The sequence below is a fragment of the Typopeltis vanoorti genome, chromosome 6 (genome assembly GCF_054136105.1).
Source record: "Typopeltis vanoorti isolate ZY-2024b chromosome 6, IOZ_Tvanoo_1.0, whole genome shotgun sequence".
NCBI lineage: Eukaryota > Metazoa > Arthropoda > Arachnida > Uropygi > Thelyphonidae > Typopeltis > Typopeltis vanoorti.
Window position 1 is genome coordinate 45,718,333 of NC_143554.1, and position 23,066 is coordinate 45,741,398.

The window sequence follows — 23,066 nt, forward strand, 5'->3', positions numbered from 1 at the left end:
CCAATTGATATTTTGCATATAATATTTTTTCCTCATGACAGTGAGTTATTTTGATTATAACTATTGTCACTTCTTGATATATATATCCTCAAAGGGTGTACAAGATACTTAGTGCTATACAGTTAAGCTTCCCATCAACAGTTATCTTTTAAATTAATCTGTCTTATATCATTTCTTCAGTAACTGTCAGATCTTTCATTTTGATTCTTCTAAGGCACTGTTAACTGCATCAATCCACCTAGATCTTATATTCCTCTGAGTTTCTTTCAATTAATAAATACATGTTTTGCTAACTTTTCCTCTCCCATTCTGTTTAAGTGGCCATTTATATTAACACTTCACATTAACACTGCTCGCACATTCTTGAAGTTTGATAATTTGAGTTCCTTTTTAAAAACTTTTTAAATAAAATTCTGCTATTACGCTATAAGCCGAACTCTTGTATCTGAGTTTGGTCTTCAGTCAGCATCATTCAGGTTCAGTTACACTCTGAGTTAAGTACATAATGCGTTCCATAAACCTTTATGTAACTCAAATTTTATGTAAGTCGACTTTGTAAATTATATACATACAATAAAATGTTCAATGGCTACTCATACTGCTTACATTAATTTTTTTGCCATTAATCAGATATTTTTCATTTTTGGGGTGATTAAAAAAAATTCAATTATAAAAAAAATATCAATTGTATTTGAATAATATACATACTGTAAATATGAAAGTATGAAAAATGCATTAATATAAAAGAGTATAAAAACAAACTGAAATATTCACTTTTCAAATAAAAAAAAATGTCTTGTGACGGCTAAGTTGGCTGTTCTAAGAAATGCTGTTCTGCAGGAAGTTTTAGCCTTCGATGTTGAAGGCTGAGGGTATTTGGGGTTGTCTGAGTTGTCATCTTGACTTTGGTGTGAACGGCATCTCACAAACATGTCTAGAGTAGATTGTGTGGTCACACACTTCTTGTCTTCGTAGATGGCCTTGTAGCTAGACATATCAGAATAGATATAGCAGAATAGATAAGACGCTGCGCAAAGCCACAAATGTGTTCATACGTGCTAGTAGATTTATTACGTAACTGCAAATTTACATAAGTCGCTTGTTACGTAACTCGGGGTGTAACTGTATTTCTAACCCAAATCTTAGACCTATATATATATATATATATATATATAAGTTAAAATTGATTTTAAGCTGTTTTGTATGTTGTTTATTTGGTGTTCTGGCAAATTTCTGATTCCATGTACGTTTAATCAGCTCCCCACCACACTAGCATTGCTTATTTTGTTATCTTTTTATAAATTTAATTTGCAATCTTACTAAATATTGAACCTAAACAGCTGAAATGTTTTACTTGTTCTGTAGGTTCCCCATTGAGAATGCGTTTGATGTTTTCTGTTCATGCATTCTTTATGGTTTTGTCTTTTTTATTGTAGATTTTTATAGCAAATTTCTTATTCAAGTTACTCAGTGTTAGTTATAGAGCCCTGAAAACTTATACTGGATTAATTTAGGAATATAACATCAGTTGCATAAAAAGCTGAGTTTGATATCTGATGTGTTTGATGTCAGGTGTAATGCCACTTTCCTTCATAATGTGATCCACAATGATGATGACGAATAACAGTATAGAAAATGTATAGCCTGCCCTTTTCTTATTCTTGATTTTACATCAGGATAGGGTGTTATATTCAGAGAATAATGATCAGGGAAAAGAAGCAGTAGGGATAGCATTCAACACCAAACATGAAGATAAACTGCTTGAAATTTAAAGTAGCATTATGTAGGCAAACTTCAAAATGGAGAAATGGACAGTGAAACTTATTTGTGCCTATGGTCCCACAGAAGGTTCTACTAAGGAAGAAATGGAGAAATTTTTGAGTCATTAGAACAAGCAGCTGACATAAAGAAAATGGAAAAAGTGGTTCTTGTTGAAGATCTAAACAACAGAGTAGGAAATTAATCCTGGCAGACAGGTAGAAAGAATTTGGAAAAATTTGAAGAAAAGGCAAGACTAATAATAATAGTCAGTATCCTGGAATTCTTTGCTCAAGATATGGTCTAGTCTTTACTTACATCACATTCCAGCATAAAGATATGCACAAGTTCACATCAAGAGAAGACACAAGTAATAAGAAAAGCCTCATTGTGAATGTCATATTTGATGTGATATCTTCATAGTGGTTCACGATACAATAGTGAACCACTTTTGTATCGTGAACCACAGGATTTGAAATTAGAATTGACCATCACTTAGCTTTAAGTAGGATAAAAATGATTATCACATTGAAAAGAATAGTGTAAGAGAGTTTTAAAAATAATTGAAGTTGTGCAGCTTTTACAGGTAAGCTGTAGCTCAACTATACAAACATTATTGAAGAAAAACTGAAACAATTTGAAAATAAGAACCAAACCTTGGAATCTTAGTTGAAAATTCTGAAGAAAATATTGATTCAGCTAGGTAGGCACGTGGTGAAGTTTCCTGCAAGGACAGAAAAATAAGAATAACCTGGTGGCCACGAGAAGTTAAATAAACAGTGCTGGCAAAGAAAAAAGCATACCAAAATTTCCTAGCAAATAAGTCAGCAGATGCCCAAAAAGAATACAGAAAAAAATGTAAGAGAATTAAGCTATGTGTAAAAGTAGCTAAACAAAAGTTATGGTAAGACTTTGATAAGACTATAGAAGATAAATGTCAGAAAGATGGCAAAATGTTCTAGAGATTATTGAAAAAAAAAAAAATTAGAAATTGAGGAAAGCATAGCGTGAAAGGGATCAAAGATGATAAAAGTGGCTTGAGAACCGAAGGTTGTTATTCTAGATGTCTATAGTAATTACTCTGAAAGACTGTCAGATGAAACAAGCAATGACAGAACGTAGTAGAAAATAATCAGAAGGAATGCAAACAGGAGTACATATCAAAACTTGGAAGAAAAGCCTATCAAAAGCCTGAAAAATGGAAAGGTAGTTGATTTTCAATTACCGTAGATGATTTTCAACCAGAAAAAATCAGATATGGAGATTTAAAAGTTTCATAGTGGCTGCATTTGCATAATTCAGAGGACCTGGTCAAAAGGTCAAATTTCAGATGATTGGAGTAGAGCTCTCCTCATAGTACCCATCAGTAAAAACAGGATTAAAATTAAATGTGAGAATTATAGTTTTTCTAATAAGTATTCCAAGTAAGATTTATGTTAGCATACTTGAAAATAAGCTGAAAAAATTATGGATGAGAAACTGGGTAGAAAAACAACTGAATTCAGGCCAAATAGAGGTTATGAAGAGCAGATTTTCACTTTACAACAAATAGTTGAGAAATCATGGAAATATAACAAGAATCTGTATGTAGAGCTGAAAAAGTCATATGACAAGGTGCCCCGAGAAAAGTTTCTCAAAACACTACAATTATATGGGGTGAAACAGAGCAATACATAGTCTATATTTAAGTTGTAAGTCAGCAGTTATAATTGAAAGAAATATAGGAAGATGGTTTGATGTAAAATCAGATATAAGATAAGGATGCACATTATCTCCCTTATATGTCATCTATATGGATCAAATTATGAAAGAAAGTCACAGTAAACCTGATATTAGAATTAGAGATATCAAACTTTGCTCTTTGTTTTATGCAGATGATATTGCATTGCTAAACACATCGAGTAAAAGTCTCCTTGATTCTCTATGAGAAAGTTAGCAAAGGACCAAAACTATGAAAATGGGTAGGAACTAGAAAACTATAGCTGGATTCTCAATAGAGAATTTATAGAACAAGTGAAATCTTTCAGCTATTTAGGCACACTTTTTAATGAAGATGGCAGATTAAATTGGGAAATAGGCAACAACATAAGCAAAGCTGGTATGTTGGGATCCACTTGAATAAATTTATATGGAATAAAAGAGAAACTGACTAAATAAACATGCGAAAAACCACAGTAATAGTTTTTTTTTATTACTGTGGTTTTACGTGTGTTTATTTAGTCATGAATTCTCCACAGGCTTCTTTATATAATCAAAAGAGAAACTGTCTTGTCTTAAGCTTTTCATGAACCATTGAGGTTCTTTAGCTGTGAACTTTGCAACCGTGACCTTCTCGAGGATAACGTAGTTGGCCCTATGCCTCCTGGTATGTCCTATGTCTGTCAGTGCATGTGGGGCTGGTTTGCCTGTTCTGGAGTATGAAAAACTAGAGTTTCCAGGTGGGGAAAAAACCCTACCTCTGTATGAGACCAGCTAACTCACCTTTAGTCAAAAGAGACCAGATAAATCCTCACGTCACTGATGCAATCGAACCAGGTCTTTCCGACCAATGGGTTTTGTTGTCTGTACTGTTCTTGAGAGATACTTGTGACATTAAATTAAGAAATATAAACACATTAACACAAGAATATTTTAATATTTGCCAAATTTACTGATGAAATGAAACCTCTCTTTAGTGCTTAGCAATGTAACATCACACAGCTTGTTCTACTTTTGAATGATCAATTTTTGTATTCCACCTTGTAAAAAACTTTCCAATCAAGCCACTGAGCATAGTCTGTTAATTTCAGACTGAAATATTTGGCAAATATTAAAATATTCTTGTGTTAACATGTTTATGTTTCTTAATTTGTCTATACTGACTGAGCTATGGAGGCTCAAAAGAGAAATTAGCTAAAACAATAATCTTGCAGTATATAAGACAGTGTTCAAACCAGTTTTAAGTTATGGATCTGAGAGTTGGGTTAGAAATAAAGCACTTGTTTAAAGATTAGAGACTGTAGATATGAGAATTCTGAGAAAAAGTAGCAGTCAACAAATGAACATTAGGAAGGAACTTGACATTGTTAGCATTCAATGATGTTTTAATCTGGCTAGTGTAGAGTGTTATGGCTACTTAAACATAATGGTAGAGGAAAGCATAGCAAAACAGGTTCTTGATTCCAAGATAGCAGGAAAAAGACCCTGAGGAAGACCAAGACCGTTTGGATTGATTCAGGTAGACAATCTTTAGAAAATCAAATTATTAGACACGATAATATTCATCATCATCATCATCATCAAATTCCTGCCATGTACCCTCAAGGGGTGTACAGGATATGATAGTACTACATGAAAAATTTACATCATTACTAACTTCCTATCTATAATTTTCCTCCAAATCAGTCTGTTACTTGTCAAGACTCCAACATTATCCGATCTTATATTTCTATCGTCTAAGGCACTTTTGTACAGTATCAATCCACCTATATCTTGGTCTTCCTCTGGGTCATTTTCCTGCCAACCTGGCAGAGAACACTTGTTTTTCTAATCTTTCCTCTCCCATTCTATTTAAGTGACTGTACCACCTGAGATTAGCTCTGCTAACGCATTCCTGGATGCTGACAATGTCAAATTCTTTCCTAGTATCCTCGTTTTTTAATATGATATTGCCATTGATGCCATCTGTTCACGTCTCTAATCTTTCTCAGGACTCTCATATCTGTGGTCTCTAGTCTTTGGTCAAGTGTTTTACTTCTGACCCAGCTCTCAGATCCATAAGTTAAAACTGGTTTGAACACTGTCTTGTATACAGCTAATTAGTATTCTGACTAATTTCTCTCTTATTCCATATAAATTTATTCAGTTGACTTCTTAACATACCAGCTTTGTTGATTCTGTTGTCTATTTCCATATTTAATTTACCATCTTCACTAAAAATCATGCCTAAGTAGCTGAAATGTTTTACTTGTTCCACAGGTTCTCTGTTCACATTGCAGTTGACATTTTCAACGATTCTGCCTATTTTCATGTCTTTGTCTTTTTATTGCTTACCTTCACACCGTATCTATTACAGCAGTTTTATTCAATTTAGTCAGGGAATCTTGCAGGCTTGTAGCAGATTTATTTAGAAGTATAAGATAGTCCGCATAAAGCAAAGAGCTGACATTAACATTGCCAATTTGACATCATATCTAATATCACTTTCCTTCATAATGTGATCCATATAAATAATGAATAATAGAGGGGATAATGTACATCCTTGTCTCACACCAGATTTAACATTAAACCATCTTCCTGTATTACGTTCAATTCTAACTGCTGAATTACAACTCAAATAAAGACTAAGTATTGCTTGATATAATGCCCCATTGACACCATATAACTGTAGCGTTTCGAATAGCTTCTCTCTTGGCACCTTGTCATATGCCTTTTCCTGATTGGCAAAACTTAAATATAGATCTTTGTTATATTCCCATGCTTTCCCAACTATTTGTCGTAAAGTGAAGATCTGATCCTGACAGTCTCTATTTGGCCTGAATCCAGCTTGTTCTTCACCAAGCTTCTCTTCCACAATTCTTCTCAACAGTTTCTCAAGTATACTTGCATAAATCTTGCCAGGAACAGTCAGTAGGGAAATACCTCTGTATTTCTCACATTCAGTTTTATTTCCCTTTTTATATATGGGTACCCTGAGAGCTCTACTCCAATCATCGGGAATTCGTCCCTCTGTCCAGGCTTTCTGAACTATGCAATGCAGCCACTGCAAGACTTTTATACTACCATACTTCAGCATTTCTGGTCGAATATCATCTACTCCTGCTGCCTTTCTACATTTCAAGCATTTGATGGCTTTTTCTACTTCAAGTTTGGATATGTATTCCTGACTGTATGCTTGTTGAGTGCTTTTTACCACTGTGCTATCACTGCTTGTTTCATTTAGCAATTTTTCGAAGTAATTACTCCATACCTCAAGGATATCTTTTTTCCCCGTTTTCATGTTACCTTTATCATCTCTAACTCCTTTTCTGCACTCTTTCCTTCATGTCTAAGCTTCAACAACCTCCAGAATATCTTGCAACCTTCTTGATATTTATTTGCTATGTTCTTGCCAAAGTCCTCCCATGACTTTTGTTTAGCTAGTTTTACACAGTGTTTAGCTTTCTTACATTTGTCTCTGTATTCTCTAAGATTACAATCTGACTTATTTGGCAGGAAAACTTTTGATATACTTTCTTCTTTTCCTTCACTGACTCTTTAACTTCCTGTGTCCACCATGAAGTTCTGATTTTTCTATCCTTGCCGATAACCTCACTACTTGCCTCTCTGGCTGAATCAATCAGGGATTGCTTCAAGGCTTGCCACTGAATCTCGAAGGTTTGTTTCGTGTTCTCAAACTCTTTCATTGTTTCTTCAATAATCTTTGTGTATTTTAGTCTGCAGTTCACATCTGAGAGCTGCTCAACTTTTATTCGCTTTAAAACTTTCTTACATGTTATTCTTTTCAATATGAAATTCAATTTTATCCTGCTCAAGACTAAATAGTGATCACTTCCAATTTCAAATCCTCTGTACACTCTGGTGTCCTGCACCAGGGAGAAAACATCATTATCAACAATAACGTAGTCAATGAGACTTTTCTTATTCCTTGCCTCTTCTCTCCATGTGAATTTGTGCACATTTTTTATGTTGGAACATGGTGTAAGTAATAACCAGTCCATGTCCTGAGCAGAAATCCAACAGATATTTGCCATTATTATTAGCTTTGCTGTTTTCTCCAAATTTTTCCAAAATATTTTTGTATGTCTGACAATCATTTCCTACTCTGCTATTTAGATCCCCAACAAGGACCAACTTTTCCGTTTTCATTGTGTAATTTGCTTTATCTAACATATTAAAAAATTCCTCCACTTCTACCGTAGTAGAACCTTCTGTGGGACCATAGGCACAGATAAGTCTCATTGTCCAGTTCCCCTTTCTCATATTTGCCCACATCACTCTACTTGAGACTGCCTGCAATTCATGAAGATTAGCCTCGTATTTAGTATTGGATACTATGGCTACTCCTTTTCCTTGATTGTCATTGCCTGAATATAACATTTTGTATTTATTGCTCAGAAAGATCTCACCAGTTTTTTTCTTTTTTGTTTCAGTCACCCGTATTATGTCGATCTGATACTTATCTAATTCCTCAGCTATCTTTATTTCTTTGCCATTCAGGCTTCTTATGTTGATAGTACCGATCTTTAACTCTGGTGATATTGAGTTGGTGTGTGTGTGTTTTCAGATTTGTTCCAGTAGCTGACTTCGCTGTTCGCCCTGATTCCCTGGTGAAAACAACGGGGGCCTTGTTTAACCGGATGACGCCCCAGCCGGCATGAAACTTTGTCATGTTGTACCATCATTTTGGAGGAAAATTGTTGACAGGAGATTAATAATAATGTAAACCTAATCATGTAGTGCTGTAATAGTGGCATGCACAGTCCTTTAGGATACATATCAGGAAATTAACGATGAAGAACTTGCTGTTCTGACTGCTAACTTACAACTTAAATGTAGGCTGTATGTTGCTCCTATTTATACAGTATAATTGCAGAAAAACTTTTCTCTTGACATCTTTTCTGTTTTTTCCATATCTAAGATATAAGTTATAGATGCTAGCTATATTCCATGGATTTTTGACTATTTCTCTAAAATTAAAAATCTAGTTATGATAGTACCTATATCGGTTTCCATAAATTAAAGATAAAAGAGAAAAATCATAAAATCTCTAAAATGGTATGATAAATTTTTATGCATTTCAATGAAAAGAAGTATGATATGAGATGTGGAAGACTCTCAAAAAATTGTAAATGAATAGTTTAATTCTATAACAAATGGGTATATGTAGACAGTGGTCAAAAACAAGAGATCAAAAATGACGTTGAAGTGCTACATTAAGGAATGTGGTAATCCCACCTCACAACAATATAATGCTCAGAATGATGTTTCATACTGTTAATAATGAAGCCTCAGGTGCTCATTATTAATAACCATTGCTCCTGCAAAAGCTCCCCTAAATCCCTCAAGGTATTTTGTTGGCGGGGGGGGGAGAGTAGCAACACATCTGTGTAGAGAGCATCCCAGACATGCTCAATAGGATTAAGTTCAGGAGATTTGGCTAGCCAGTTCATATGTATGATCATCTCTTTTTTTTTTTTTTTGATGATATTCGTCTACTACCATATTTACTCAAATATAACTTGTACTTCTTTTCCCCGAAAATTAAAGTTAAAACGTGGTGTGAGATATATGTGGGGATTTTTGGAAAAACTAACTACTTCTTCTTCCCCTCTTTTACCTTGCAGTATCGAGGATTTTCTATTCATTTAACCACAATCGTACACAAGGATAAGATGGTCAGCCCTGTGCCTCCCTGGTGTATCCTATGTCTGTAGAAGCAATGAGTTTCTCAAGGCCAGTTTGCCTGCCTGTGGGATGAAAAATCCCACATAAACTGGGGAGAAAAACCCTGCAGTCCATGCCCAAGACCAGCTAACTTTTGGCATTGTTTTCCTTTCGAATATTACGTAAGGAGGCAACTTTCTTCCATCTGTAGTAATTGGAAACATGATTGTGCATCGCTGTTTAAACTTTTTTGGTTTGCAAGGTAAACTTTTTAATTTAATTTTTTGTAAAGTAAATATGGTAAATAAGATATAAAACTTAGCTCTATGAAATGAGAATTATCGTCTTATAAGATAATTGTCATAGAAAGATATCATAGCTATAATTCTTAAGCAGCAATTATGATGGTTTGGACACCTCCAGAGAATGTCCTTTCAAAGATTACTCAATATAGTCTTGAATGGGATCATTGAAGGAAGACAATCAAGAGGCAGACCAAAAAGAACTTCCACAGTTGGAAAAAATAATAAAAATTTTAAATGAAGAGTCAAAACGTTTCGGATGAAAATCAATCTAAGCAAAACTAAAACAATGAAAATAGGAAGAGATGGGGAAAAAATTTCAATAAACTTAGAAAATCATATACTGAACAACTAAAGTAATTTACATATCTTGGCAGTCTCGTTCTCATAACCTTGACAACACAGAAACAGTAAAATACAGACTTAACAAGGGATGGTCTAATATGAATAAATTGAACAAAATATGGAAAAAATACACATTTCAAAAAGCTTCAAACTAAAACTCTATAAAACAAATTATTATACTTTCAGCAACATATGGAGCCAAGAACTGGACACCCAATCAGAAAGACATACAGAAAATGAGAGCATTCAAAATGAAATGCTTAAGAAAAATAAATAAGATTCACTGGTGAGAACTCAAAAAAAATAAACAAGTCAAACACAAATTAAATTATAGAAAAGATGTCATAACTATATTTCTTAAACAGCAATTAAGATTGTTTGGACCCCTCCAGAGAATGTCCTTTCAAAGATTACTAAATATAGTTTTGAATGAATCATTGGAGAAAGACAATCAAGAAGTAAACCAAAAAGAACTTGGCTACAGTCTGAAGGAAAAGTCACAATTGTCAAGCTTCAGAAGGATGTTTCTCAAGTTTCTCTATGAACAAATCTTTGCCAGATGACAAACATTTGTTCATAGAGGACTCAGTCTGTCATCTGATGGATGAGAAAGAAGAAGGATAAATTTCTCTTCTGCTATCGCATCTGCATACGGATGAACATAGGGGTTTGTGACCTCATCTCTATAAATTGCTGCATTTATGCTTCTGCTAGGAAACACATGTACAGGTCAGTGTGTCCACTTACCGAGCTGTTTCCCCAAACCATCATACCATCTCCACTTAAGTGTTCTTTTCATAGATATTAACGGGATGATAATATGTCCTTGTTATCTCTAGATCAAAGTCCAGGCATGCTCTGGGTAGATTTGTTGCTGCTCTCTCTCAACCCCCCCCCCTGCAACCTCTCCTAAACTTTGAAGAATTTAGATGAGCTTTGCACTGCTTGTTATCAATGTTCCCTTTAAGCTGTGCAACATGTGCGCACGCGCACACACACACACACACACACACACACACACACACCACTCAAAAAAATGGAGTGCATGCACACACACACACACACTAGTAATTATGGACACAGAATTTTTGCTTTCAGAATTTCTATTTACAGTCAGTAATTTTTAAATGTAGTATAAAAACGAATTATATTATAAATCATATTTGCTACTTATTTGAGCCCTCTGCAGCTCAGTTGGTATAGATAAAGCCCTTTGGTTGGAAAGACCTGGGGTTTCGATTCATGTCCAAGACGTGAGGAACTTTTATCAGGTCTTTTCAACTAAAGATAAGTTAGCTGGTCTCACATGGAGGTGGAGAGATTTTTCTTCCCAGAAACTCGAGTTTTTCATCCCTCAAAACAGGCAAACGGTCCCATGAACACATACACATTTACAGACTTAAAATACTTAGAACAAGGAAGGCAACAGGAAACCACCTTGTACCATAAATATTCCATAGTCAAGTAACATATCCCTACCCCACCAACCATATGGTTGACGGAGAAACAAAACAAAATGTCACTTATTTTATTTCATAATTTCTTCAATGTCTCCACTCCAATATTACTCTAACCCAGTGGTCGCCAAAGTGGTCGATATCGACACCCCCAGGGGTTGATATAACATTGTTAGGGGTCGATAGAAAAATATAAGACATCATTGTACGGGTAATATTTAATTCAGTTAACTTGGATTACCTCCATCCTGAATAACAACGCAATTAAGAGTGAATCGTGGGAACAGTGACATGAATAGGACCTGTAAAATGGAGCAAGGTCATGAAAATAGTTATGGAGGCCAATCAAGTGGGCTAGAATGACATATTTACCAATAAACAGGTGTGTGGTTCCTGCCCGGCCAGTGTGGCAGCGAGATTGAATACGTGTAAGTATAAGTAAATAAGAACCACGCACATGTTGATCCCAGTCTCATTTTTGCGCATCGACATACAAGTAAGTGTTAATGTTCTAAAATTCATCAACATACATATTATAATCCAATTGTTATCCATTCACGAACTGAACTTCTCTATGTTGAAGAGTTCAGCAGGACTGGTAGTAATACCAGTGATATTACTAGTTATAGTAGTAATAAAAGTAATATAATAATATATATACTATATTATACATATAATAAACACTGTAATAACTATAAAATAAACAATCTAAACACTCACCTAAACGTCTTTTTTGCTTCCTATTATAATTACATAATAGTAAAATAGAGGGGGTCGATAAAAAGTCGAGAAACTCTCGAAGGGGGTCGACGGTCAAAGAAGTTTGGCGACCCCTGTTCTAACCCATTCCAACTGAATACATTCTAATTAGTTACTTTTAGCCTGCAGCACGTGGATGACTCTGACATCACAATTTGAGGCATGTTTGTTTAGAGTGTTTACTGTCTAGATGGTATACAGTCACTTGAACTTGTGCAGACAGTGATGAATTTTTGTAGCTATGTGGAGTTAAGCAAATTAATTTGGTGCTCACAGTTTTACAGGTTATAGCTAGCTATCTCAAAAAAAAAATTAATTAATTAAATAAATGAAATAAAACAAAGGGCATCAGTAATATCAGAAATATTATATTAGTGGTTTTAGTGCATAAACTTTCAAAATGTCACTGTCAAAATTAAAGTGGAAACAAACTGAGAATTCATTTAAATTTGAGTGCCTGAACAAATATGTTGAAACGTTAACATCACCATTAAAGAACAATATGCAAAATGATACAGCACACATTTAGTCTGGGACTGGAAACTTGTGTATAAAATTTTTATACACATGTGCTAAAAAAATTAGAGGGAATATTAGTTATTATTACCAACTGAGTTCCTGGTCACCATTATAAACAGTTGAAACATCGTTGTGAGCAGTGTATTGCAGGGTTGACCACTTTCCTTATTGAGGCACTTTGACAATCCCATTTGATCCCTTGTTTTTGACCATTGTCTTTGTGTACCCATTTGTTACTGAATTAAACTACTAATTTAAGATCCTTTCTTTTAGGTATCCTTTCAACTAGTCTCCAATAACAACACCTATCAGCTTGTAAACTATAACCCAACTAACAGAATAAAGAAATAAACTGAGAAATTACTTAAGTCCATCACTTCTTGGGCATCAGACACAGTGAAAAAACTTATACCCCATTATGTCCGTTCTCCCAGAATATATGGTGTTCCTAAAGTACACAAACAAAACGTGCCGCTTCAGCCTATAGTTGAAGGAATAGATAGCCCTAATTATCACCTAGCCAGGAAATTAGCATCAACACTCAAGGAGTTGGTAGGTCATTCCCCCTCCTATATAAGGAACACACAACACTTTATAAACAAAATTAAAAACATAACACTCAGCAAAGATGATTTATTAGTCAGTTTCGACATCTCTGCCCTTTTCACAAATGTCCCAATCAATGACACAATTCTTTCCTATGGAACAAATTTCCACCTGACATTACAGCCCTATTTGTCCCCACACTACGTTCCAGTTACCTCATGTGGCAAAATAAATTTTACCTACAAAAAGAAAGTATAGCCATGGGCTCACCACTATTCCCCCCCCCCAATCGCTAACTTTTATATGGAAGCATTTGAGCAAAGTGCTCTTGATTCCTTCACTCTAAAACCTACAGTGTGACTTAGATACGTTGACGATGTTTTCATTATCTGGCCACATGGGCAACAAACATTAAACACATTCCTTAGCCACCTGAACAAACAACATGAATGCATGCAATTTACTATTGAAATTGAAAATCAGAACTCACTCCCTTTCCTGGATACACTGGTCACACGTCGTCCTTCAGGCAATCTATCCTTCACGGTCTACTGCAAACCCACACACACACACACACTGGCCAATACATACATGCTAAATCATACCCCTACCCATCACAAAAATATGGAGTGATTAACACCTTTAAAAACAGAGCTATAACAATTTGCTCTAATCAGCAAGCTCTTAAAAGAATTAAAAATTATTAGCAACACATTTATAAATAATGGCTATAACAAAAATACTATTAATAAAGTTCTTCATAAAACTTCATCAAAAAAGAATTTAGATTACAGTAAAACCATAGCCATCCTATATATTAAAGGGTTATCAGAAAAAATCAACAGAATCCTACACAATTATAATCTCAATGCCACCTTTAAACCATTTACAAAACTAAAAAACATATTTTCAACTCCTTTAAGGATCCTCTCCTCCCATTAGCACATCCTGGAGTTTATTGCATCTACTACACCTGTAACTTACCTTATATTGGTGAAACAGGACGTACAATCCCTATATGTAAAAAAGAACATATAACACACATTAAATATCACAATTTTGGTGAAACAGGCCTCTCAGATCACGCTCTCAACACCTTACACCAAATTGATTAGAAAAGTACCCGCTCTTTACACCATACAAAAACCTGGTATTAAAGAAAATATAAAGAAGCCTGCGAAATTCTGATAAACCACCCTAATATCAACAATAATAGTGGCATGAAAATTCCAAGAATCTGGATGCCACATATTCCGCCTACTTAATACTTAGTATCTAGCATACTTTAGGACTTTAAGCAACCTTTAAGCTAGTATTGGAAACTATTCCATACCAACTGGTTGAAATTTAAATGTGTAATCATTTTTTAATATATATATATATATATATATATATTAAATATATATATAATTAATATATAAATGATGTAGTAAAATGTATTAAAAGTTGATGTAGTAAAAGTTTTTTTTTTTTTTTTCACCAGAGGTCAGGCCAATAATTGTTATAACAGTTGGTCAGTAACTTTAGCAAACCATGTAGATTGTAGTGCAGCATGTTTCTCTGTATATAGTGTACATGCTCCAGAAGATGACCCTGATATGAAGGTCGAAACGTCAAGTGTTGATTTTGGTTTATATTAAACTAAAGTTTTACTCAAACACGGTAGTTGTCTCCATAATTTTCCCAAAATGTGTACTAATTTAAAATATTTGTTGGTGGTTCTTTCACATTTCATATCTACTGCTTTTCACTGAATTACATAAAAATTCATCATACAGTTTTTGAGTTTTCATGATTCTTCTCTTTGTTCCTTAATTTATGAAAACTAGCGTATTTGGTCTGAATCCAGCATGTCTAACTCTAGTTTCACCTCCACAATTTTACTGAATCATACTTGGTAAACAGAGTTTACCTAGTATGATTTAGTCAAGCACACTTGAGAAGTGGCTAAGAGTACATAGCAAAGAAATTGCACTGTAATTCTCATATTAAAAAAAAAAAAACACTAATGCCTTTGATTCCCTTATACAGAGTAGGTGATGCCTGTAAACCCTATCTAGCTTTTGGAGACAGAGTGGGCATTTCAATCTCAACTGGTAGCAAATCAGAAATAGCTGGCCCAAGGCTATCACTAATTATAGGAGCAACCGATGAAGAAACGGGCAAACAAGTACTGGCATCTCTTGGTACCTAGTACCTAACAGGATGTGTTACTGTCTGAAATAATGTGGGTTCTACAGTCGATTTTCTTGAGTTTATCGGATGAAAAACCCGAGTTTCTGGAAGAAAAAGCTCGCTTGCCCGTGTCATAGATCGACTAATTTGGGAACCGTCTAAAGAATGGCTTAGAAAAAGTTACTCCAGTCGGCAACTAGACTTGAACTTAAGTCAATCTTTGGGTGGCTTATCACAGAGAATTTAAGGCACATGCCTGCTATTCAGTTTTTTTTTTTTTTCCCCATTGGATACTATGAGAATCCTACATCATCCAGTCATGTGAAATTCTACTTTTTGAAGTATACATAGCCACTTGTAAAGCTTTATCTATCTATATTTGAGCAACCTCAGTCAGATATCATTTACTCCAATGCTTTCTATAGTTAATAGAAAACATTAAAGTAAATGATATCTGACTGAAGATTTCTGGCAGCTTTTCTATCTCCAGTATTGAAATACACTCATGATTACATTCCTCCTAGATATTTTCTACCACTGTTCTGTTATTGCTTATCTCATTTAATGATTTTTTTTAAAGTAATTACTCCAGAGCTCCACAATAATGTCTTATATTTATGCAAGTTTCAAAAATCTCATGTGAGTGTGCTGGTAGGGGCAGTGTGTTCAATACCATAAGGAATTTATGATGTCAAAAATAATTAATAATATTGGGTTAATTTCTAGTGGTTTCTTCTTTTTATAATTGTCTGGTTGAGTTTGCTTGTTTAGTTGAGGAAAAGGTTGTTTATTTTTATTGTACATTATTTGATATGGGTGCCAATGCACATCAGAACAATGGCAGGTGAATTTAATGAGATTTTTTTGTTGTTGTTGTTGTATGTGGGTGTGAGAGTGAGAAAGAGCTGCATTCTTTACGATTGATGAAAGATTTATGGAAGGAAAGTGAGGTTATTAGTGAGTGGTGTGTTGGAAGTGTTTGGAAAATTAGTTCCAGATGACTGGGAGAGAGTAAGAAGTGTGACAGCAGAGTGGTAAACAACAAATGGTGTGAAAATGCATGTTGGCAAGATTATAGATGAAAGTTCAATGGTTGAGGGTGAATAACGTATGAAAAAAGAGTGGTAGAAGATCAGTCACAATGTGGTTTCAGTAGAAGATAAAGCAGAATATGAAAGAGGGATAGTAAGGAGAAGGTTTTGTATGATGAGTCTGTACTAAGAGGAGTGCTTGATGAGAGAATGAGAGCATGATGAAGTGTTTTTACGAAGTGCAAAGATCAAGGATGTTAATGAAGCTTCTAGGATGATGAGAGGAAAAGAGAGAGATAATTGTTTTGACAGATGTGAATGTTCTGGAAGATGACAAGTGTGGCATGCAAGAAGATGAGTTGCTGGAACAAGCAAAGAAAAAGGACAAGAGTAAAAAATGTGAGTCTCCTGCTGTGGTGAGAGAGAGGGAAATTGAGTAAGGACTTTGATCACAAATGAGTCAATGCATAAATTGTGCAGTTAGTGGATGTGTGAAGTGAATTTGATATAGACCAGAGAGAGAGTTAGTTCTTCAGTGAGCTGCTAGTCAAGAAAACTAGAGCTCTTATGATATAAGTGGGAAAATGATCAAAAATGCTGAATGTACAATAGTTTCTCAAGTTGCAAAACTGAAGAGCATAGTCAGTACATGGCATAAGGATGGTTGTAGGATCAAGGGGATACTGCTGTTTATGTTTACTAATAACAAGCATTTGGAATGGAGGAGGGGAGTTTTGGCATATGTAAGTTCAACTTGGCCAAAAGTTACAGGCATTAGTGATGCTCATCTGCAGAGGATGAAATAAGAATAGAAAGGGATATAACACTTTTAGGATACATAATGGGAACTGGATGAGGGGTTGCTAATGATAGCAGAAAAATTTCAGCCAGAAATTGTAGCAGTTCAGCAAGAGATCAAAGGTCAGTGCATTTGAAGATATCTAGTCTAAGATAGAGGCAAACAGGACAATAGGTCCAAAAACTAAATTCCATTTGTATATATAGTACAACTGGCAGGAGTAAAAAAGTATACAATGGACATATTGTCAGTTCTCAGTCTGTTAAAACCATCATGTCATAAATTAAGTAAGAAAATTGAAATCTTGTTTGAATGCCAAAAATGTTAGCCCAGCTGAAATTTATTGGTACATTAATGAAGTATATGCAGAAAATGTTATAAGTAAGGGCATGGTAAGAAGATGGTATACGATGTTCAGTGAAGAGAGGATGAATGTGCATAATGAAGACTAAACTTGCGTCTATCAATAATTACTGCTGATCTGTGCTTCCAGGTGAATGAGAAGAAAGGAGATTCAAGAAAATGAAAGATTTGTTGTTTTTGAGCTCAGCACACATTTCTCATTTGTTACTACACAAAATCATTACGGAACACTTGCAGTATGATGATCACAAACCAAAATGCATGGTGGCAGTACTGAACTTTTGGGAATAGTATCATAATGAAGGTGACAAATATTTAAATCACATTATAACGGGAAATGAAAGTTGGATTTCTCACATGACATCAACGAGTAAACAGCATTCATTGCAGTAGTAGCATAGTGGATTTCCAAAGGCAGAGAAATTCAAGCAGATATTTCCTGCAGGAAGATTATGTTTTAGGACAGATGTAGTATCTTGCTTATTGAATTTACACTTCAAGGAATAAAAGTAAACAGAGATGTTTACTGTGAGACTGAAAGAATTGTGTCATATTTAAAACAAAAGACAAGGACTCCTTAGTGGAGTTGTTTTGATTCCCAACACATGATTCACACTGCTGCCCATGCATGCCAACCGCTGAGACGTTTCAACTGGTAAAGCTTCCAATACCAATCCTAAAGCCCTGATCGTGTACCACCTAGTGACTTCCCATCCTTTCTTGAATAGATCTTTAGCAACTCAACAATTCCATGGTGATGGGATAACATCATGAAGACAACTCTGAAGGATCAGTCCAGAACACTGGCAATAGACTACTTTGGAGGAGATACAAAAACTTGTGCACCGATATGACATGTGTCTCATTGCAGGGTGAATATGTGGAGAAGTAGCAGACAGATGTAAACTTGTGATAATAAAATAATACAGTAATCTCTCAGTTATCTGATCTCCAAAACAATAATTCTTCAATTAATTGACCCTTGAATGTCAACTGACTTCTGGTATAGCACCATGTAATTGTATTTCAGTTATCAGAATGGCAAATTGCTGTTTGCTATTCTGATAATTTGAAGATAAATGTTATAGATTATTATATTGAAAATGGCATTTCATTCATTTACAACCATTTGAAATTTGTTTATGGACAAACCCTCCTTGTTATTATAGTCAGTTTTGCTGTAAGCTGGAGGTGGGGTGTGCATGGAAGGATGTGGGCAACGTGCATTGGCAAATTAGTATAATGAGCGTGTAGGATGAGTAATTACTATGGGGAACTTCAGCTGTGAGGACTAGATTGGAAGGAGGAAAGAAAATGGAATTCATACAGATACTAAAAAGTAATTACTAGAGATAGCATGTGATGGAGGAGACTTGGGATTTGAGAGTTCTGGATTTGGTGCCACCATTGGAGGATTTATTAATATTCAGCATTGCTTCTAACTGAGAAGGGGTGGGAAGAAATAATGCAGTCTTGACCTGGTAGGTTGCCAAACATATGGAATTTTCACTTGAGAAGATGTACATGAGGAACTGTGAGCAGATATGCATTGTACCGCTTCAAGCTGTCTCCTTAATTTGTCACAATCGCCTACTTTAAGGATGCAGTATCAGACTGCATACATTGATATTCTTTTTTGAAGAGCTAGAGATTATAGTCTCTGGGAAATGCTTCATGGGAATGGTTTCAGAAAAAGAGTTAAATGGAAGGAAATACAAATGGTATTATCAGATTTGATGGACTAGTAGTTCAACTGTAAATAAATGCTGTGCAGCTGATACTCGTGTTATTGTAGGTTTAGCAGAAATATAGGGAATATTTGCAGAAGAGATACAAGGAAGAAACTGACTATCTGTGAGACATTGGCTAAGAGAGTGTTTGAATGAGGCGTTGTTTGTTGTTATTAGTCAAACTGCCTTTTTCATTAGTAATTTTTAGCAAGGATTTTGGTGCACCACCCCAAATGTAAGAGCAATATTTCAAGGTTGGGCATCATGCCAAGTTTTTTGGAGGTGATTTTTGTTCCAGGAAAAGCCAGGAGGTAAGTGTCACTCCAAGAACAGAGTTTTTCAGTTGAGCATTATTAAAGGTTAGAGAGAGAGTTGTCATTACCCCATTAAAGGATGGTATTTGAGATCAATGTTTAGGACACTATTTGTAGAAAATATTCAAGGTTTGTGATATAAATAAGAGGAATGTAGAGTGCTGTCATTACCAAAACCGTGGATATGGTTTGAGGTCAATGAGAAAAGGTTGTGTTGTGGAAACATTGACGATGATTAAGTTATTGCCCAGTAGAAGAATGCTGGTGAAGTAACAGAGCCCTGAATCTGAGAGAAAAGGTAATCCAATTGAAAAAGTGGATGCAAACTATGTGATGTCTAATCTTTAAAAGTACCTGTGGCATGACTATAAATAATAAATTATACGATAGCCACAGTAATTAACTTTAATTACTGTGGTTATCGTATAATGAAATGAAAGTAAGATATTTCATACTGAAAATAACAGTATATCATCAATGCATAGAAACAAGCAAATCAAAGAAATGGGAATACAAGGCAGTTGGTGGTTTATCAATTAGTTGCGAAGTTGTGAAGCCCTTTTTACATCAGCCAAATCTGAATCAGAACAATTGTCTCTCTCTCTCTCTCCCCCTCAAAATTTTGGGAGATTCTTATTTTATACATCAGTACATCATCAACAATACATACCTTGTATTGTTGATGATGTACTGTTATTTTCAGTACGAAATATCTGTACTTTCATTTCATTAAAGTTAATTATTGTGGTTATCATTTAATTTATTGTTTGAACTGTATGGTTCATCTAAGTACAATAAATGTATGCTAGTCTTCCGTTAACTTGATGTAATGATCACAGTCTAATTGCATTAGAAAAATTAGAAAACAATGATTTCCATATAGGTTGATTGTTTGGTTGGTTAATATTGATTGATTGGTAATGCTATAAATTTGTTCTTTTCTTAAATGTATATCTGAATATTCTATATCATATATCCCTCTTTCCTCCTACCCCCTCAATGTCTAGTATGGCTGACATCTCCTTCATTCACATGGTCATCATATCCATATTTTACCTTATATAAAATATGGATATGATAGTTTCACATCATATCCATATTTTATGATGTGAAACTAAGTCAGTCTCATGTGAATTTACTAGTGAATTGAGTAATCATAGGTTGGACAGTTGTGATTTCCTTTAAATAGTGCTTTTCTTAGAGTTTTTTTTTTAATTCTATTTAGTGATATTAAATTGATATGAATATATCTTTCCAATTTGGATCCTTAAAATATGTATAAATTTTCCAGTGAATATATCTTTCCAATTTGGATCCTTAAAATATGTATAAATTTTCCAGTCCTTTAGTTTATTTCTACTTGTTCTAATGATCCCTATATTTCTTAAGCCGTACTTTTCCTTTCTGAATTCTATTCAAGTTAAACATTCATTTGTATCTTATACCCTTTTCCATAATTCTCACAAAAGAAGCATTTCATTTTGTCTGTATGTGATTTTCTAGCTATCACAGTTGAAGAAAGTGTGTTTTCTTCACCTGTATCATCTGGTCAGTGCTCACTAAGGCTTTATAACCATGATAAATAACTATTATTATAATTATGACAGCATAATAATGAACCTTCTCACTATAACAAACATTTGAAAATTCCTTTAGCATTAGTGGGACTCTGGCTGTTGTAAAGGAAATCAGTTAACCTTCCACCATGATGATTTTTTTTTTTTTTAATATTTTGGACTGGTTTGTCATAGAATAAGTAGAATGACAGTAATTTAGTTTTATCTTATATTTTCTATGGTAATATTCTATGCTGTAATTGTTGGTTTACAATACTGCAGTATTTATTTATTTTTTATCTTTTCTAGAGAATATAGTGAAACTAAGTCTAATAAGAAAAAACATAAAAAGGAGAGAAAACAGAAAAAGAAGAGAAGAAAGCATAAAAAGAAATTGCCATCAGATGGATCTGATTCTGAAACTTCTGATTCTTATTCAGAGCATAGTGATCAATACAAAAATAACAAGAAAGAGAGTGATCATACTAATTCATATAAAGAAAAACAGTTACAAGCAGATAAAAAGAGAAATAGGAATTCACTCGGCTTTTCAAAATTTCCCTCTCAACAGTCTAAGCAGGATGTAAATATAATTTCTGAAACTCCTGAAAGGAAGAAAAAAAGGCATGATTCAAGTTCTGGTAGTGATTCAGATAGAAAAAGGTATATGCCATATTTGAAATTACATTCTGGTCATAAATCTAATAAGCATAACTTGGATCCAAAAAATAACTATAATTCTGAAAAAAAAGAACATAATATAAGGTTAAAAAGTAAAGCAAAAGTCAGTTCAGCTAAATATGATTCTGATGCAGAAATGTCATCTGATGAAAATATTAAAGAGGTGTGCAAATCAGATAAGATGATTACTTGTGACATTAAAAAAACTCACATGTCTTATAATAGAGAAAGAAAAAGATATTCTGATTCAGAAAATATAAATAATAAGAAGCATAGCAAAACTTTATCGTTAGATAGAAGATGGAAAGAGGATTTAAGTTCTAATGATGAGGAAACACATAGAGCAAAGAAAATGGAACAGGTACATATGACTTCTGAGAAAGGAAGGAAAAAGTATGCAACTGAATACTCATTTTCAAATAAAAAAAATTCAAATGCTACAACAAAACATCTAGAGGATCAAAAGAGAAAAAGGCATGATAGTAGTTCAGAGTGAAGAATGTTAACATTAATTATTCCTGAGATTGTAGATTGAGTATTTTCTATTCATTATATGCATTTCATTGGTAATTGATCAGGTTTCATACATAAAAAAAATAATAAATTGTTTTTTAAAGAGAATTTTTTAACTTTCCACTTTGAAGTTGTTGCAGTATATACAATAAAGATGCTAGCAGTTGATTCAGCAAACACTGCTGAACAAACTGCTCACCAAAAAAACTCCTGACCAGAAGTACGATGTTATGGTAATAGAAGTCTACTATAGCAGGCTATCCACTGTAATGAACAATTCCTAAGGTCCCTATGAGTTTGCTATAGTTGAGAGTCAACTGTATTTCTTTTAATGTTTTTTCACCTTTATAACCAGGGCCAGATTTAGACTAGCTGAGGTCCTAAGCTATACAAAACCCAGATGCCCCCTACTGTTTTAAATTACATCAGCTGGTCTCAGAAAAATTTAAAATATATACGCCTTTTTAATATATGAAAATATATTGTCTTTTAATTTTTTTTAAAAAATGATAAAGTATGCATTTACAAAATCACAGAAATAATTATATAATTAAAGGGTTTTAAAAACGACAAATAAAGCTCAAAAAAAAAAAAAAAAGAAGACAAAATATCTCATTCACTTTTACAATGCACCAAAATTATTTTAATGTTATATTTTGTATATTTAAAATTATTTAGAAATTGTCATTGTGATATGTCTGACTTCATTTGAGTGATTTTTCTACGAATATATTTTTATCAATTTTTATATTTTTTTGTTTTTTTTATTTGAGGCCCTAAGCTGCAGCTTTTTTAGCTTATACGTAAATCCGGCACTGCATATAAATCTGTTTTTGATTACTACTATTTTTTT

General features: G+C 34.1%; 1 protein-coding gene across 1 annotated transcript in view; it reads left to right on the top strand.

Moving 5' to 3' along the window:
- Positions 1–22,321, top strand: part of LOC150105424 (uncharacterized) — a 114,992-nt gene extending 92,671 nt beyond the window's left edge. The window contains exon 7 of the mRNA XM_090394801.1: positions 21,329–22,321. Coding sequence (XP_090250927.1) covers positions 21,329–22,196 — 868 coding nt within the window. The 3' untranslated portion in view covers positions 22,197–22,321. The remainder of the gene's footprint in view (positions 1–21,328) is intronic.
- Positions 22,322–23,066: the final 745 nt, after the last annotated feature.